Source organism: Grammomys surdaster, unplaced genomic scaffold (assembly GCF_004785775.1).
Source record: "Grammomys surdaster isolate TR1022 unplaced genomic scaffold, NIH_TR_1.0 126391, whole genome shotgun sequence".
NCBI classification, from domain to species: Eukaryota; Metazoa; Chordata; class Mammalia; order Rodentia; family Muridae; genus Grammomys; species Grammomys surdaster.
Genome location: NW_021621185.1, coordinates 266504 through 286953, shown reverse-complemented (window position 1 = coordinate 286953; position 20450 = coordinate 266504). Strand labels below are relative to the sequence as shown.

Sequence of the window (20450 nt, the reverse complement as noted above, 5' to 3'; positions counted from 1 at the left end):
TTGGCAAATGGATGGAACTAGAAAATATCATCCTGAGTGAGGTAACCCAGTCACAAAAAAAAACACACATGGTATGCACTCACTGATAATTGGATATTAGCCCATAAGTTCACAATACCCAAGATGCAACTCACAGACCACATGAAGCTCATGAACAAAGAAGATCAAAGTGTGAGTGCTTTGGTCCTTCTTAGAAGGAGTAACAAAATACTCATGGGAGCAAATATGGAGACAAAGTGTAGGACAGAAACTGAAGGAGGGGCCGTCCAGAGACTGCTTCACCTGGGTATCCATCCCTTGTGCAGTCACCAAAGATAGATGCTGATGTGGATGTCAGGAAGTGCATGCTGACAGGAGCCTGATATAGCTGTCTCCTCAGAGGTCTGCCAGAGCCTGACATATACAGAGGCAGATGCTCACAGCTAACCATTGAACTGATCATGGGGTTCCCAATGGAGGAGTGAGAGAGAAGACTGAAGGAGCTGAAGGGGTTTGAAGCCCCATGGGGAGAGCAACAACACCAACCAACCAGAGCTCCTAGGGTCTAAACCACCAGTCTGGGAGAATATAGGAAGGGACCCATGGCCACAGCTGTATATGTAGGGGAGGATGGCCTTGTAGGGCATAGGTGGGAGAGGAGGTCCTTGGTCCAGTGAAGGCTCGATGCTCCAGTATGGGGGAATTTGAGGGAGAGGAGGTGGGAGTGGGTGGGTGAGTGTGGACACATCCTCATAGAAGCAGGAGGAGGGAGGATGAGATAGGGGGTTTCTGGTGGGAGAGGAATGAGGAAAGGGGATAACATCTGAAATGTAAATAAAATATCCAATAAAAAAAATTAATTAAAAAAAAGAAAATATCTCACATGTCAAGGTTCTCTTGCAATAAAAAATAGGCACTAAAACTCACAGGAAGTTATCTGTACAGAGTTGCCTTGACTACAGATGTCAGTTTAAAAACAGTATTTGACCTTTTATATTAAAATCTGTGTAGCAAACTATACAGTAAAAATTAAATGAAATAGTAAGTTCCTCATGTGCCAGGAAATATTTCATAAATGTAAGTTCTTTCTTTCTCTTGAGAAAGGATTTATACATGGAAGAAGGGAAAGAAGTGAGAAGAAAACCACAAGTGATTCCGGCTGCAAACCAACACAGGAGCTCAAGAAGAGCCTCTCAAATTAAAGGCTTGTTATGAACAGGTAACACACTCTCAAAAACTTAAATAGCTACTATAACTTATAGAATCATTTTTAAATAATGATTAAGATACTCTGGGAATATAGAAATAGCAAAACATAGAGTGGTGGTTTGAATGAAATTGGCCCCCAGAGGCTTATAGGGAGTGATATTATTAAAAGGTGTGGCTTTATTGGGGGGGCAGTGTGTCACTGGGAGTGGTCTTTGGGGTTTTAGATGTTCGAGCCAGGTCCTCAGATCTAGATATAGAGGTCTCAGTTATTTTTCCAGCACTGTGGTCTGCATGCCACCATGCGTTTGCCATGATGACAGTGCAGTAAATCTCTCAATTGTAAGCCTATCCCAATTAAATGTTTTCCTTTGCTGCTCTTCACAGCAATAGAAACCCTAACTAGGACACATAGTATCAGAGACATTTGTTTGGAAGATATATATAGGGTCCAATAGCTTTTGTTCTGTTTGTCTAAAAGTTAAATCTCTACCATATTACCATTTATGAACTGTTGAGGAAACAAAACTTAATCTTTTTATAATCAAATCAAATAATCAAATTAAGAAATTCTATTAAGGGCTGGTGAGATGGCTCAGTGGTTAAGAGCACTGACTGCTCTTCCAGAGGTCATGAGTTCAAATCCCAGCAACCACATGGTGGCTAACAACCATCTGTAATGATATCTGATGCCCTCTTGTGGGGTGTCTGAAGACAGCTACAGTGTACTTACATATAATAAATAAAAAAATTTAAAAAAAAAAAAAAAAAAAAAAAAAGAAATTCTATTAAGAATTTTTGTCAGATACTTGCCCTTGGCTATATTATTTTCAAGTTATTTAATACAGGAAGTTAGAAAATTACTTGGAGGTTTTATAGTTCAGTATTATAAAAAAATTTTTAAAAAGAAAGTCTTAAAAAGAAATTACCTTTTAAGGCAGGCACATAATCTTCTTTCTTTTCAATGATCAGCTGATACTGTGTAATGGCCTCTGAATACCTGCCTAGGATTTGCTGTATCGCTGCCACTTTAAACACACTGTATGTAGAGTCTGGGTTGAGCTCACTGGCTCTTGTGAAAGACTTCAAGGCTGTTGTGTAGCCACCTCTGCTTAAGTACGCCTCTCCTAATGACTCCCAGCAATTGCAGTCCTTTGGGTCTGCCCTTAATGCTGCCTGTAAACTAAAACATTTAAGAAACAGTGAGAGAATTATAAGAGAAAGAACTATACCCACATCTAAAGGAATATATAAAATAAGCAATGCAATAAAATCATCCATATGTCTCCGACTTGCAAGTGTCACACTTAAAACAGTCCTCTTTCTTTTACAATGTGAATGTTTTAACAGTAAGAAGACTTTCTGAAGCAATTTTTAAAAAATAAGAACAAAATGTTCTTTTGGGAAAATGCTGACCATGGTATCCTTTCCTTTATTATCTGACAGAACTCCAGTTTTCTAACTTACCAGGATAAGTGGATGTCTCTCTCAGTTCACCTGTCAGTCTATCAGCCTGCCAGTCTTCCTACTAAACACAGAACTACGAAGGATGCTTATACTTCTAATCATTGCATTCTTATGAAAAAAATCTGAATATTTACATTCTAAAAACTAACATACATCAGAAATGACTTATCTTCACTCAATATTTTTACCCTGAATTACAGTTCAAACCAAATGACTAAAATCAACTGCATAGGATTCTCTCCAAAACACCCTTCAAGCTGCCAGTGTCTACCTTGCCTTAGCCAACAAGTAACAGTGTAACAGCAGAGAGAGCTCATCTTTTATTACTGAAATGTCACCCGGGGGACCTACTGCATTATGATGCCAACAGACTTAACTGGCTAACTCCTCAACCAAGTGCATGCCTTGACCACTTTAAATTCCACTGCTCTGCAAGCAATAAGCACCCTGTTAATCACAGTACATTTTGTTACCTTTCTCTCAAAATGCATCTTGGTAAGAGGCTACTTATAAAGGTCATGTGGTTAGCAAAGAAATTTAAACAAGCACTCCACTGTTTAATGTAAACACAGTAAAAGGCCTTACTCAGACACTGCTTGAGAATGTTGACCGGCTTTCAAATAGTGGAGTCCTCTCCTCAGCCACGCCCACTTCGCTGTTCCAGCACTCGCCTTCTGAGTTACTGCTGTCAAAATAGCTAAAGCAGTTTCCTAATGACAAAATATCAATGTCAGGGACACCAAATATGAAAATACAGAACAATGATACACAAGACATAGACACATTTTCAGTTCCCATTTCTAGGTTTTTAATTTACAATGAAATATGTAAAGTAATTATAATAATAAATGGGAAGTCGGGAAATTAGAGCAGAAGGACCTGAGGCCAGATCTGCAGATCTCATGTGAAAGCTAGGGGCAGGAGTGCTCCCGTAACCCCAGCACTGACAAACGGGGACGGGGACCAGATGGGGCCCTGAAGCTCACTGGCAGGTTAGCCTGGCAGAACCTGTGAGCTTCAGGCTCAGTGAACAGTCCACTCTCAAAAATTAAACGAGTAAATCTATGAAGGAAAGACACCAATGACCGCAAGACAATACACTCATGCACATATATGTACCCATGAATGTCACCAATCCATGTGCATACCATGTAAAAGTATACATGGAAAACTGACAAGTAAATCAGTATCTATCTACCAAAGAAAAGAAAAATGTAGCTTATAAACAAGTGCAAAGATATTTCTATTTTACCTATGAAGAAAAAGAAAAACTAATGATAACTTTCACGTAAATACATTATAAAAACCATTCCCATTTATATGCTGAGAAGAGACAAGAGTGGTCACGAGACAGACCGTGTCTTCAAGCTCCACGCTCAGGTCAACTGCAGCAGCCCCAGACTCAGCATCGCTGTCATCTAAGTCAAACGCTTTCCTGTAACACCCTCGGGCTCTGTTTCTATCTCCAGCCACATCTCGGTAATAGTGGCCTAGGTAGCAGAAAACTTTACCCATGTGTGCATCCAGTCTCGCAGCCTTGGAAATAAACATCAACAATGTGGTGTTAAAAGTTTGTCTCAATGCATATAGTATATATGCACTGATACAGCACACTGATTAAAGAAAAGAAATTATTTTATTGAAAGTATAGAATTATGACAAACAATCCTTTAGTATGAATTTAAAACAGAAGTGAAAACTGGCCCACATTGCCTATAGAAAATAGACACAATAAACTAGCAGTTCTTTGGTAAAACAAATGTAAAATTAAAGCCATTGTCAAATTACTATGCTCTCCTGAGAAGATCAGAATTTAAGACATAGATGTTAAACATCTATAAAAACAGGAAGCTAAAAACCTAGACTCATAGACCACAAACTACAAAGTCATCAGCTAAGACAGTGTTTCTTCCAGTCACCATGGCTAGACTTCTATAACAGAGATCTCTGAAACAGACACTTTTATACTTTCAGGATTTACATTTTTACCTAGAAAAATCCACAGAATACTCTCACAAAACCTCTTCTATGAGACAAGAAATGCAAAAAGATACTTCAGCAACTAGTCATTTTAAATAAGTAATCTAAACCATTCGATTGCTTAACAAATGTCCACTCTAACAGAAACACTTAGCAGCAGTGCTGGCTTACCTTCAGAAAGTGGGTAAGAGCCTTTGTTCTGTCTTTTCTTGTTTCTTCACCCATGAACCAGTATGTCAACCCAAGCTGGTAATGATATTCAGCAACTTCAGCATCTTTCTCAAGTGCTCTCTGGAAACTAAATCACCAAAGGGAAGTGAAAAGGAGTGTGTTTGTATATGTATTGTTTGCATGTGTGTATGTGTGTGGGAGCGTGTTGTACATGTGTGTATGTGTGTGTTTGTATATGTATATGTGAGTGTATATGTGTGTGCACATTTGGGTGTGAGTGTGTGTAAAACATAGACTCCAAAATATGTGTGTGTGTGTGTGTGAAATTTAAAAGACTACAAAATAAAACAATCAACTTAGGTGATTCAAGAATTGTACAAATGTAGGAGCTAAAGAGACGGCTCGGGGTTAAGAGTACCTGATATTTTTCCAGAGGACCTGGGTTCCCAGTACCAACATGCATGCCCAAAATTGTCTATGTAACTACAGGTTCAGGGGATCTGACACCATAATCTGAACTCTGCAGATACCTGGCACACATGTGGTACACATTTATACAAGCAATACACTCATATGCATAAAATAAACAAAAAAATTTCCCAAATCTAAACCATGTCTTGACTCCAGAATTTAGACTATAATAAGCAAAAAATTATGTTATTAAAGAAGAGTTTTTAAGAAGCAGAGGGCCAAATAGTACGCTGGCTAACTAAGTATTATGATGAGCTAGTTATATTAGAAATTCATTACAGAGAAATTGATAATTCCTATGCTACAAGTGAAATTGAACACACATGCACACATGCATGTGCCACAGAAATCTAAACTTAGACCTTCATCAGGCCCATTTCAAGTTTTTGAAAGAAAGGAGGACATTACTGGAGCACAGTCTTACCTCATTTCTGCTTGCACATAGTCCTTCTTAGCAAAGTGAACCTGGGCCTCAAGAGCGTGAGCCTCAGCTAGATCAGGGTAAGAGGCTACAAGGTCTCCCATGATCTGTGGAGGAGACGCTTGTCAATTCCATAGCTATTACAAACAAATGGGGGCTGGAGAGGTGGCTCATGCGTTAAGAGTGCTAGTTGTTCTTCCAGAGTCCCAGTTCAATCTCCAGCACCCACACGGTGGCTGATAACCATCAGGAATCCCATGCTCTTCCTTGACCTCTGAGGGACCCAGGCACAAACATGGTACAAGGAAAATACCCAAACACAAAAAAATACAATAAAATATTTTTAAATGGCTTTTGAGTTTTATTTCTCAGTTGGGTGTTTTGTTTAGTTATTTTAATTTTATATTTAATTTTGCTCTATATTTGGCTCTTGGGACCAAAATTAGGGCCTTAAAGTATGTAGACAAATACTGTACCATTGAACTAAATCCCCAAATCCTCTTTCAGATATCAAATAGTGCTTCACTTGAATTAAATGCACCAACCTTTGTAGCCTTGTCTACAGCCCCTGTGTTCAGACAGGCCAGGCCTTGGAGAACCAGCAGTCCTGGGGTATTATCTACATCAGAAACCTAGATGGAAAACAATAGATATCTGTTACAAATCTCTCCAGACAGCTTGGCGTGTTTGCTCTACTTAAAGAAGAACCATAGAGGAGCAAGATGTGACAGAATATAGTCAGAACATAGTCCCATCACTATCCAGATTTTCAGTCTTTACCATTCAATTGCAGAAACTTCAAATGCCCAAGAAAGTTAAGGAGAGCAGACTTACATGACTCACTATCCAGCTACAGAATATAAACTCAGATGCATTGACTTCCCATGAATATACCCACCTTTTGCCATACTCCTCAGATGAATTTAAAACAAATGTCAGGTATTATAGCTTCTCATCTGTGATATTTCAGCATACACATTTAAGATAAAGTCATTTGTAAATGGCAACCTTACTACCATTCTCAGATCCAAAGCCAACTGCATGGCTCTCTTAGCATCAGATTTCCTAGTTGCGTCAGGAAGAATTTGAGAGACTTACTTTAGTCAAAATTCAACTAAGGTACATATATCTCAATTAGATGATAGTTCTTTTAAGTAACTTTTAAAATACAGGGTCTCCTTCTATTTTTCTTCTTTCTTCTTTACAATTTAACTGTGACAATACAGACCATTTACCATAGTGTTACAACATTAAGTTTTTATGAAGGGTGTTTTTATGCTACTTGACATTCTCACTGGTCCCTGTGTCAACACATAGGGCTGGCCGCCTGACCTGATGCGGGTCTGATGCTCTGGTAATAATGTGCTATTTGTTGTGCTTGTGTCGGACTATCTTTTTATCTGTGGAAGCCACTGACCCTCAGCACCTACATGTCTTTATTCACGAAAGATTATAAAAATGAAGATTTCTAATCTATCATAGCAATTTTCCTTATCACACAGAATACTTAAAACAAGAGAAAGTTCCTCTATCTGTTTGGCTATCTTGAGGAGCAGTTCACAGAGCGGCATGACTAATGCTTTCACACTTCACAGTGTGTTCCTTAGCATCAGCCAATGATGTGTTTTCAAAAAAACACATCACTAATTTTTTTGATTTTTTTCTTTGTGGTAGCGTCATACACACTGGAACTTAAACACATTTAAACACAGTTTCCCCTCAGTCCATTCATTGTTGCCTTGGTGGTCAGCTCCGATCCCATCTCCTTAGTGTGGTTCTTTTATACTTTCTTTGCTTTCTAGCACAACATGATGTTTTGCGCTCAACATATTTTCTGTTTCCGATATGGGCTCTTACAGTTTTTAAAGGAACATTCAATTATATTTTGGAAAGGGTGGGGAAGGCATTGGAAAGGCATCTATAAAGCACCTACACAAGATACATCAACAAGGAGAGCATAAAATGCTAGGTCTTCTGAGACCTAGGTCTCAGTATAGATCAGGATGGCCTGGAGTTCATAATGTATCACAGGTTGGCCTTGAACTCCTACCATCCTTCTGCCTGAGGCTCTGTGCTGGGGTACCAGGCACGAACCACCACATCCTGATACTTAAAAGAGTTCTTGAAGGAGGCCAAAGGCTGATGTCACTTTAAAGAAATCACATAGACTGCAAAATCCTTTGAAATACACAAAGCAATAATTTAAAAAAAAAACTCACAATAACTAATATATCCGCCAAAGCACTAAAATTCATGATCTCCCACTGTGTTCTCACTATCACCTGCCCACTGTGTTTCTCACTAAGGAATTTCAGTTCCCTCCTTTAAAAACAAATCAACATCGGTGGATGAGGCAAACACTACATTTTTGAACATGAAGCTGTTAAGTCATCAATTGATCAATAATCTGTAAAATATTTTCTAAAGAAAAAAATTAAAGTCCTAAATTGTTAATAACCAAGTAGTGCTATTTCAAAAGGAAAGAAATGAAGGGGGGGGAATGTGGGAAGCCTTTGGGGCTGCTTGGCAGGAATCTGACATTGGCCAAGGACAAGGAATTGAGCTTTAGACAAGAATCTGACTTTGGGCCATGACAAGGAAGTAAGTTTAGGCAGGAGTCTATTTTTAGGCTAAAACAGAGAAGTAAATTCAGTCAGGAATCCTAGTCTTAGGCTAAAACAAAGAGGTAAGCCTCGGGCATGAATATGACTGTGGGCTAGGACAGGGAAGTAGGCTCAGATACTTTGTCATCCTGATGAGCCCTTAGAACCAGCGATCATGAGAGTGATCACGGGGTGATCACGGGACTCTGTATATTGCCTTGTTTGTTTCTTGACTGTTTCTATTGTAATGTTGGTTCTTCAAACCTAGAACTGACCTAAATACTTGCATGTAATTAAAAGGGTTTAAAAGAAAAGTTGAATTAAACCAACCTGCCTTCAGCCTCAGAACTGGCTGGGGTCACGCTACAGTTTTGTCTAACTGTCTCTTTTCTTTTAATCCTCACTCCTGTGCTGGAGAACCTGTTGACTGACTGAGCGGGCTTGGTCAGGTGGCGCCCAATATGGAGCTCCAGAAAGGGGGGGGGGAGGTACAGTGAAGAACACCATGGGAAATTGGAAGCGCACACAGAGCTACTTACAGGGGTAAGTAAAGTAAAGAAGATTTGGGCCAGCAGTAAGTTGCCCCATAAGGATGGGGCAAGAGAATGAAAGAATGCCTTTTGTATATATGCTTAAAAATATGCTAAAAGCCAGAGGAGCGAAAATAAGTCAGAAACAAATTAACCAGTTTCTGATTTTTATAGGAGAAATCTGTCCTTGGTTTCCTGAGGAGGGTGCAATAAGTTTACAGACATGGGAGAGAGTGGGAGAAGAGATAAAAGGGTACTACACAGCACACGGTCCTGAAAAAATTCCCATAAATGCTTTTAGTCTTTGGACCCTGACTAGAGACAGTTTACACCCTAGACATGGGTTTGAGAAAAACAGTCCTCCCCGACAATCTGGGTATGCTTTAGAGAAAGAGAAGGAAAATGAACTTAAGCTGTCTCAGAGTTCTCCTAGGAACAGTGGGAGGTCAGGAGACGTCCTGCCACCTCTCTGTCTCCAAGTGGAAAAATGCTTGGTTCTGGGTCCTGTAGGTAAGATATCTGGATCCCTTTCATGGGACATCTAATCCTCTTTCTTCTCTGTCTGTTGTCTGTCCTTGGCGCGCCAATGTCCACGTGTGTCAATTGTTTGTTTTTTGTTTTGTTGTCTAAATGTTTGTTCTATGTTGTATATTCAAAATACAAAAAACAGTTAAAACTGCTACATATCCACCCCTTGGGCTAGTTTAACTTGGTTTTAAAGGCAGCCTTAATATGCACAGCAGAGGTTGATAAGTTACCCTACCTACACCTGTAGCTAAGAGTCGAGCTGAACTGGAAAAGCTTCTCCAAGAATTGATTGTTGGCGTATACTGCTTTTAAAAAAGACCAGTAGCTTTTTTAGACTTTATAAAAAAGCTGAGAGTTGTTTGTCCCAGAAAAATCTCTGTTACAAGGTGTCTTTCTCTTAAAATTACAGCTAGAAAAAGTTCAAATTTTGTCTGGTTTTAAATAAGTAAATGTGTGCAGCCACTTCATTTTCGTTTCTGATTGGTTTTTAAAAGTATAAATATGTTCTACATGTCTTGGTTATAGATTATTGGCTTATAGTTTATTGGGTACAATTAAAAATTTATAATATTGGTAACAGAAAGTTGGTTTAAAACTGGTGACTCAGGGTTAGAGTCATTCTGAACAACAACACATGGCATGAGCTGACCCAGGGAACAGGCCTCTAAAGATATGCCTAAACTAAGTAATATTTTATGTATTATAAAGACTTATAAAAGATTTAGGACAGTGTCTCTTTGTGGTATCAGAGGCTGTACTGTCTTGCATTCATGTGCAGAAATTGGCAGCCAAACTTTGCAGCATGGGGGTGTGTCTTACATTTGTACAGGAATTGACAGCCAAAGTTTGTAACATTGGTGTTGTTAGAAACTAGTTTGATTGTTGGAGGTTGAATTTTACTTTCCAAAGTCATGGTTGTGCTCTGGTGTGTTAACAAGAGAAACTGGAAAGTTATAGTTAAATTGTCACTTTTCCATTGGCTGCAAATTACAGTTAGATCACAGGTTTGGGATTTTAACTCACACGTATTTATAATTAAGGAAAAAGTTTGACAGGTGGAGATTGTTTCATGGTTTGCTGTGAAGGGTTGATGAGGCTATAGAACTTATAGAGACATTGCAGCCTGACTTTCAGCTGCCATCCCAGTAAATACATATAAAATTATTATAGATTTAGAATAAGTTTTTATACTGTTCCTTACATCCTGGTAAAGGTGATAAGGTTTAAATTCAGTGAATTTGCTTGTAATTTTTGAGAGCCCATGAAGCGATATCTTTAGAAAGCTTGCCTCAAAGAATGATTAATGGCCTTAAAAAATTTGTTGTTGCTTTAATACAAAAAGTTAATCGTTTGCATCTCTTAATGTATATTATTCATTGTATATTTTATTGGCTGATCTCTCTGAAGGAGTTTTTCTACAAGCCTTTACTCTAATACAATAAGCTTTGAAATTTTGGAGTGCTTGTGACTCCAGAAAAGATTCAAAGACAATATCTTTTCAAAATTTGGGACCTCAGTTATATCTTAAACAGATTGTGGCACAAAAAAATTCCAATAAGAATGGATAGTTGGGGCTGGAGAGATGGCTCAGCCATTAAAGGCTAAGCTCACAATTAAAAATATTAGAGTTCAATTCCCAGCAACCATATGGTGGCTCACAACCAATTGTAGTGGAATCTAGAGCCCTCTTCTGACTTACAGGTGTACATACAAAAAATGGCTTACTTTTAATGATTCTCAAAAGTTGTTAAGAGATATTAATTGGCTAAAACCTCATCTTAAGCTTACCAAAAAAGAACTTAAACCTCTGTTTATTCTCAAGGGAGATACAAGTCCTAATTTCCCTCGACAATTAACAGATGAAGGAAGAACTGCTTTGCTGAAAGTAGAGTAAGCTGTTAGTTATCAACAGATACATTACATAGACTGTGATCATTTGTTGGCTGTTTGCATTATTGCTACTCATGTGCTACAGCAGCTCTTTGACAAGAGAAACCATTAATGTAGATTCATCTACAAGTAAAGTTTGAACATCCTATTATAAAACTATTACAGTGTTAACACAAGATTATAAGATAAAATCCTGAAAGTATTTTAGATAAAATGTTAATTCCTTATTCCAAATAGAAATTAAGTTGGTTATTGGAAAATAATGATATTTGGCTTATTACATGACAAAGTTTTTAGGCAAATTTGATAATAATTATCCATAAGATGAGTTGTTACAGTTCCTCTATGCATGCTTTTGTATTCTTTTTTTTTTTTTTATTGGATGTTTTATTTACATTTCATATGTTGTCCCCTTACCCCATCCCCCACCCACCCAGGAACCCCCAATCCCCTCACACCTCCTCCTTCTTCTTTGTGGATGTAACCTCTATCTACCCCCCCACTCCCACCTCCCCACCCTCAAAACTCCCACCCCCTGGGGCGTCCAGCCTTCATGAGGTCAAGGATCTCATCTTCCATCTGTGCCCAGCAGGGCCCTCCACTCTTATATATTCAGCTAAGGCCCTGGATCCCTCCATAAGTGCTCCCAGGCTGGTGGTTTAGACCCTGGGAGCTGTGGTTGGTTGGTATTGTTGCTCTCCTCATGGGGCCACAAATCCTTTCAGCTCCTTCAGTCTTCACTCTAACTCCTCCATTGAGAACCCCATGATCACTTCAATGGCTAGTTGTGAGCATCTGCCTCTGAATATGTCAGACTCTTGAAGACCTCTGAGGAGACATCCATATCAGGCTCTTATCAGCATGCACTTCCTGACTTCCACATCAGCATCTACCTTTGGTGACTGCACATGGGATGGATACTCAGGTGGAAAGGTCTTCAGACGGCCCCTCCTTCAGTTTTTGTCCCTCGCTTTGTCTCCATATTTGCTCCCTTGAGTATTTTGTTGCTCCTTCTAAGAAGGACCGAATCACCCCCACTTGGTCTTCATTCTTTATGGACTTCATGTGGCCTGTGAGTTGCATCTTGGGCATTTTAAGGTTCTGGGCTAATATCCAATAATCAGTGAGTGAATACCATGTGTGTTCTTTTGTGATTGGCTTACCTCACTCAGTATGATAATTTCTAGTTCCATCCATTTACCTAGGAACCTCTCAAATTCATTGTTTTTAATAGCTGAGTAATACTCCATTGTGTAAATATACCACATTTTTTTAATCCATTCCTCAGTTGAAGGACATCTGGGTTCTTTCCAGCTCCTGGCTATTATAAATAAGGCTGCTATGAACATAGTTGAGCATATGTCCTTATTATATGTTCGAGCACCTTCTGGGTATATGCCTAGGAGTGGTATAGCTGGATCCTCGGGTAATGCTATGTCCAATTTTCTGAGGAACCGCCACACTGATTTCCAAAGTGGTTGCACCATCTTGCAGTCCCACCAACAATGGAGGAGTGTTCCTCTTTCTCCACACCCTCGCCAGCATCTACTATCACCTGAGTTTTTAATCTTAGCCATTCTGACTGGTGTGAGATGGAATCTCAGGGTTGTTTTGATTTGCATTTCCCTGACGACTAAGGATGCCGAGCATTTCTTTAGGTGCTTCTCGGCCATTCGAGTTTCTTCTGTTGAAAATTCTTTGTTAAGCTCTATACCCCATTTTTTAATAGGGTAATTTGGTTGCCTGGAGTCTAATTTCTTGAGTTCTTTGTATATATTGGATATTAGCCCTCTATCAGATGAAGGATTGGTAAAGATCTTTTCCCAATTTGTTGGTTGTCGTTTTGTCCTATTGACAGTGTCCTTTGCCTATACAGCCCATAGAAAATGTTTACTGTATTTACAGATGCTTCATCTATCGAGAAGACAGTATATATAGTTATATCACATGTTCACTCTCTTGAATTTCCCCCTGCTTCAGCACAAATAATTGAATTACATGCTGTAGCCACTGTTTGAAATGCTGAAAAATCAAGCTTTCAATTTATATACTCATAGCCAGTATATGGCTCATGGTTTATAATTGCTTAAAATTATTCCTTTTTTAGATATTGCTAATTCTCAAATTTTACAAATACAGGTTAATTTAAGAAACATGTACTGTTCTTTAACTTTATAAGACATTCAAGGGCTCATATTGGATTGCCTGGACCCCAGGGCAATGCCAGAACAGATTTATATACCAATCAAATTATAGACCTTACAGAGACAATTGGCCATACAATCTTATTCTTTACATCGTCAAAATAGTAATAGCTTGAGACAATAATTTGACATTTCTAAAAAGTGTACAAGTTAAATTACAAAAACTTGTTTTCAGTGTCCTCAAATTTTTCATAATGGTGTTAAGCCTTGAAGACTTATGTGTAATCAATTATGACAAATGGACATTACTCATTTTTGATTTTAAAAAATTAAAATATGTACATGTGACTCTTGACACCTTTTCAGGCTTTTTAGTTACAACTGCTTTAACAGGAAAAACAACTAAAAATGTAACTAGTCATTGCCTACATTGTTTTTCTATGCTGGCTGTTTCAAATCAGATAAAACAAGAAATAGAACTGGCTATTACAGTCAAATGTTTGATTTTTGTCAACAATTTAATATTACCCATGTTACTAGGATTCCTTTTAATCAAGGACAAAATATTAAGAAACAGGTATTGTAGAACTTTAAAACAATATCTTCATAAAATAAAAAAGAGAGTTATATCCCCATACACCACTAATTTATTTAAATCATGTTGTTTTATTTTAAAATTTCAAAATTTGGATGCCAAGGAACTGAGTGTCTATGGCATCCTACAACTTGGCATACTTATGCCTAGGTGAAATGGAACAATCCACTTACAGGCATATGCCATGATCCAGATCAGGTATTTAATATGGGGAAGAGGGAATGTTTGTGTTTCTTCTGCAGGATGCTGAAGGAACATGCTAGCTGCCAGAATGATTGGTGAGACATGCTGATGCTGGGACCAAGAATGATGCTGACCTGTGGCTTGCTGATTGCCCTGACAATGGTGACTGGGAAGCTATATTGGACATATGTTCCTGACCCACCTTTGCTTGCCTATATCCCAGATTGGACAAGCTGCCTTGCTTCAAGCTTTTAGACCTTGTGGGACAGAGAATCAAAAAGAGAAGTTATAATGACTCTTCTACTTCCTTTAATGTGACCAGTTATTCTGACTCATTCATGGACTGGCTTAGAAATCAATCCAATATTGGAAATGACAGTCTTCATTTGGAAGGCTGGTTCTGGACATTTTCAGAGACATGTCTAGAAGTTAACAGCAGCTCTCTATGAAGTCACACTGGCTATAGATAACATTGAGACAGGATCTGGACTGACAACAAGTGTTAGTGCTTGTGTTAAAGCTCCTAATCTTTTATTAACTGGTCATGTTAAAATTACTTTTATCTCTTCTACTGTATTCAATGTAAGTTGTATTGATTGTATACTTTCTAATTGTGTTAGTGTGTTGAAATCTGGCATGTCTGTTATGGTGGTCTATCAACCAGCCTTTGTTTTATTGCCAGTTAGTATTTCAAAACCTTGGTATTCTGAAAAAGGTTTACAAGTATTGGAAGAAGTGAGTCATGCTTTAAGCAGAAGCAAGAGAGTAATGGGCTTGATTATTGCTGGTATAACAGCTTTGATTACATTGATAGCTAGTACCATTGCTTCCGCAATTGCTTTGACACAGGAAGTTAAGACAGCTATGTTTTTTAATCATCTAGCAAAAAATGTTACTAATGTTCTGAGTATTCAAGAGAATTTAGATAGATGTTTGGAACAACGGATTGATGCTCTTTATGATACTGTTCATATTATTGGAGAGGAGGTTCAGGGTTTAAATGTAAGGAGCCATCTCGAGGGCCATGCCAAATACCAATGGATTTGTGTTACTGCTAAAATTTACAATGACAGACACTGTAATTGGGAAAAGGTTCAGAGACACTTACAGGGTATTTGGCATAATTCTAACACCTCTTTGGATGTTTTAGCCTTACACACTGAGATTGTGAATTTAAAGAATGCTGCTCCACTGAACTTTGATCCAGCGATACTGCTGATAAAATTATTCATGGCCTGATGTCAGTGTTTCGATCTTGGTCACGCTTCAAGAATGGGATATATAGCTTGATCATGCTAGCCCTTTTTGTCCTGGGAATATTTTTATTCCTGCTTGCCATGTTAAAGCTTGTCTTTAACCACATCAACAGGCTGGCAAGCCAATGATGGGCAACCTTCTAAAGCGCCTTACCAAGCTAAGACAGAAGTGCATTGCTTTTGATAATACATGTTCAGTGACAGCTAAGGGGGGCATTGCTGTCAGAATGACTTAAGACAGGCTCAGTCTTGTTAAATAATATAAAGGGGGGAGATGTGGGAAGCCTTTGGGGCTGCTTGGCAGGAATCTGACATTGGCCAAGGACAAGGAATTGAGCTTTAGACAAGAATCTGACTTTGGGCAGGATTTGACAAGGAAGTAAGTTCAGGCAGGAGTCTATTTTTAGGCTAAAACAGAGAAGTAAATTCAGTCAGGAATCCTAGTCTTAGGCTAAAACAAAGAGGTAAGCCTCGGGCATGAATATGACTGTGGGCTAGGACAGGGAAGTAGGCTCAGATACTTTGTCATCCTGATGAGCCCTCAGAACCAGCGATCATGAGAGTGATCATGGGGTGATCACAGGACTCTGTATATTGCCTTGTTTGTTCCTTGACTGTTTCTTTCTATTGTAATGTTGGTTCCTCAAACCTAGAACTGACCTTGCATGTAGTTACTTGCATGTAATTAAAAGGGTTTAAAAGAAAAGTTGAATTAAACGAACCTGCCTTCAGCCTTAGAACTGGCTGGGGTCACGCTACAGTTTTGTCTAACTGTCTCTTTTCTTTTAATCCTCACTCCTGCACTGGAGAACCTGTTGACTGACTGAGCGGGCTTGGTCAGGGGGACAGGCACTAAAACAAATTCTTCATGAGAAGTACTTAAGTATTTAACCACAAGGCATACAAATAGCAAGGCATTTCAAGAGTATGAAAGGTACACACTAAATTTGTGTCTGTAACTCAAAATGCATGGTGGTAAACATGAGGACAGGAGAGAAAGCTGGTACCCAGTGCCTAGACGCTGAAGCTGAAAGGGAAGGCTCAGACTACGTACCTGATCAAGGGTACGAACTGCCTCCTCCGAAGATGCACAATCTGAGAGTTTAAGCAAAGCCTCTGCTTTCAGACGAAGACAAAGATTCTTCTGATGAAGACTGCCACTTGATGCACCGAGGTTATCTATGGTCTTCAGAGCTGACAAGATTAAGGACATAGGACTCAAGCTCCAGGGATTCAGTTTGCTTGCTTTTTAAGAACGGCATGGGGCCAATGCAACAGCTTAAAAGACAACAGTGCTTGACCAGCCTGACAGCCTTACTGCAGTGCCCATGACCACAAGGTAAGAGAGACAGAGTTCTATAAGTTATCCTCTGACTTGTACACTTATGTTATAGCATGTGTCCATGTATACATGCACACATACAGAGAAAGGAAGGAAGGAAAGAAGCAAGGAAGAAAGAAGAAAGGAAGGAAGGAAGGCAGGCAGGCGGGCTAAAAGATAACTTTTAAAAAATGACATATCGGCTCTGCAGTTAAGAACACTGGCTGCTGTTCCAAAAGGCCTAGGTCTGATTTCCAGCACCCACAGGGCAGCTCACAGTCATCTACAGTTCCTGTCCCAGGGGACCCCATGCCCCTCCTTCTGCCCTCCACAATCAATGCATGAAATGATGCATAGACATACATGCAGACTTTCCCATACACATAACAAAGTCAATCTTAAAAATGTAAGGTTTTCTTTAAAAACAAAACCATAATACACTACACATACAGTGAGCAAAGTTCCTAATATATATATACACATATATTATATAGAGATAGAAATGAATAATTTAAACACAAATAAACTCCCAAATTCTTCTAGGAAAGACCTGAATTTAAAACTAAACACATGAATTTAAGACCTCTATCTTCATATAGTATGTAATAAAATTGAAGACACTGAAGAATAACAATGGCTACTAGTCCTCTGCAGCTACCAAATTCAGGGCAGTGGAAGAAGAAGAGAGAAGCTGAATTAGAATCCACTATCAAATGTAGACGTTTGTCAACTAACTGGGTCAAGAACAAAGAATTATCTCTCATCTATATCTATGACATTAAGAATTCAGGAAACTTCTAAACAAACCAGAAAGTTACTTGTTGGAAAGGCCAAACATCCATACCTAAGTCCATACCTTAAAGATAAATATACTAGAAGACATTTATACAAATAAATATACTACCAGACATGCATATAAACTTAGCATCAATTTCTCTTCCTTGGTGCAATTTAAATCAACCACAAATTTAAAATGAAAAAAAAAAAAAAAAAGTCCATCATTGTAACAATAGTATCTTTCTCAAGTTCAACCAAAACAAACAGCATTGGTTGGTCCCCCTTATGTACAAACACAAAGTCCATCAAGAATACCTTGATTGCAAGAAAGAATAGCTTCCTTAGGTCTGTGCATTTTGACTTGGGCTTCTGCTAGATGATACCACCCAGCTATGCAGAGAGGGCTTTCCTTCAAGCCTAGAAGGATGAGGTAATCACAGATACCATGGGTTCCAGGAATCAAACTCAAGTCCACACATGCACAACAAGCACTTCCTGACTGATCTACCTCCCTAGCCCCAGCTGTCTAAAACCACCAATCAGAATACAGTATTTCTGTGCTTAGAGCTTCCATGGACTCCTGCTGTCCTCAGCTGGCCACATCAGCTTTTTACCAATGTTGCTAGGCCACACTCAACTTCACTTCCTGCCCTTTCCCATGCCCAGACTCCATCCTCAAGCCTTACAGACCTGCCCTGAGCAAGTTTTCTTCTTTGCTCTGCCAGTCCTCAAATGCACTCCTAGACCTCACTGTCTCTCCCCCATACACAGTTCATCAACTTTCCTCACTCTGTCAGGCATATCTCAGCCTGAATGTAAGTTTATCCAAAACACCACACCTAGGATGATTAAGCTAAGCCTCTCTACTTCTACGGCTTCCTCAAAGTTTCTCTATTGTACAAAGGAAATCACTATGACACATAAAGTTGAACTTTTCCACACTCTTACATTGAAAATTTGAAATTCAAACCTAAGAAGCAGGCTCTAGAGTGTGTGTGTGTGTGTGTGTGTGTGTGTGTGTGTGTGTGTGTCTCTAATTGTCCCTACGGACTGATTACCTATACGCCATATTAAATGCTGCACACTGTATATTCATTACCTTCTGTTAGATGACTAACAGCATCTTCATACTTCTTGTCTTGTAAAGCTATAATGCCTAAGCCAATAAGGCCTGGACCACTTTTTGAATTCATTTCCACTAGTTTACAACAATACTGGAGTCCCTCATCTGTCAGGCTCCCTGAAAGGAAAAAAAAAGCATTATGAGCACGCATATATACATACATGTGTGTGCATATGCATATATATACATGCATGTGTGTGCATATGCATATATACATGCATATGTGTGCATGTGCATAGATACATATGTGTGTGTGCATATATACATGTATATATGCACACACACACAGACATCAAATTTTTAACTACCAATATCTATATACATAAATATCATACTTCATACATACTTTACAAAGTCCTGACTTAAGGAACTAAAAACATAAATAAGCAGCAAATACAGAAAACATGAATGCCTCATTAACACATTTAAACACTGGAAGTAAAACTATTTTACAAATAAATTCTGAAACTGATCTCATGATCAAAGGTTTCAGAGGAGAAGCCTATGGCTCCTAATACATGGACTGTGACAGAGCCATGGCTTGCCAGGTCTCTCCCCTGTTCAACTCTCAGCAGTTAACTTAGTATTTACACAAAAGAACAGAGTACCTTACTAGTTCCCTGAGGCAAGAATTCATAGCCAGAGGCACAGCACCAGACTCTGGTGGACATCTTCTGTATCCTACTATCATTAGATGCTGCACTAGACTTACAACACTGAGGGAAGACTTTGTCACAGTCTCCTCAGGTTTACATATTCAGCAATATACTGCACACATTTTTTATCAAATGATTTTTGTCTATATAATAATAGGTATTAATTATCCAATGCTGCAATAATCTTTATTTTAGTAAAACAATTTAGGTTAAAAAATATGTATTTTGGTATAGTTTCATTCCAATTTCTGGAAATTCATACCAAAAAGAAATAGGTGTGATTTATTTTTATACTAAATGAGGAGCATTCAACACCTTAATAAATTGTTTAATCACACAGGAAAGTTCTTACGAAGTAACTAAGACAAAACAATACATGTGGGAAACAAATAAATATAATTAATAGTTTAAAAGACTGTTGTTTTAACATCTATTGTCAAATAACATCCCCAAACAATACATGGAATCACTGACTCAATCACAGATAGTAAAAGTAAATTATTAGCATAATACCATTATATTTCAACATAATGCATCTCAGATGCATATCAATGAATAATCTGTAAGTATTGTTACATACTGATTTAGAAGTCCAAAATTAGCATAAAAATAAACATATTCACAATAGCTAAAAAAATTTAAATTAAAATTAAGATTTAATTTAAAATTTTTAAAAGCTTTTCAAAAAGCACAATATGATAAAATATGAAACCAAACTGGAAGAAGTATCACTTTGATTAGTTATTATGTTTCCAAGCATGACTTTCTTTCTGTCCAGGCCACCTCACTATTGTCTCTACAAATATGAATTTCAAACACTGACGCAACTAGTGCCATGCCCTCAATATCCTATCTTCTATCTATCTCAGCTACAAGGCAAAACAAATCAAAAGAGTCATTTCGTATACACACAAAAAAATACCTTTCAACACATGACAACTAGGAACGTTATTCAAATTCTGTTACATGAAACTTGACAAATGAGTCATACTGAAAATGAGTCTTTGGGAGGCAGAGGCAGGTGGATTTCTGAGTTCAAGGCCAGCCTGGTCTTCTACAAAGTGAGTTCCAGGACAGCCAGAGCTACACAGAGAAACCCTGTCTCAAAAAAAAAAAAAGAAAGAAAGAAAGGGAGGGAGGGAGGGAGGG

The 20450-nt window shown here is 38.4% G+C and overlaps 1 protein-coding gene across 1 annotated transcript in view; it reads right to left on the bottom strand.

Annotated features, from left to right (window-relative positions):
• Positions 1–20450, bottom strand: part of Ttc37 (tetratricopeptide repeat domain 37) — a 115092-nt gene that overhangs the window by 64380 nt on the left and 30262 nt on the right. Inside the window, exons 12-20 of the mRNA XM_028760086.1 lie at positions 18622–18762; positions 17838–17939; positions 16479–16618; positions 6241–6327; positions 5699–5802; positions 4804–4930; positions 4009–4188; positions 3238–3362; positions 2115–2368 (exon numbers count right to left, since the gene is read on the bottom strand). Coding sequence (XP_028615919.1) covers positions 2115–2368; positions 3238–3362; positions 4009–4188; positions 4804–4930; positions 5699–5802; positions 6241–6327; positions 16479–16618; positions 17838–17939; positions 18622–18762 — 1260 coding nt within the window. The remainder of the gene's footprint in view (positions 1–2114; positions 2369–3237; positions 3363–4008; positions 4189–4803; positions 4931–5698; positions 5803–6240; positions 6328–16478; positions 16619–17837; positions 17940–18621; positions 18763–20450) is intronic.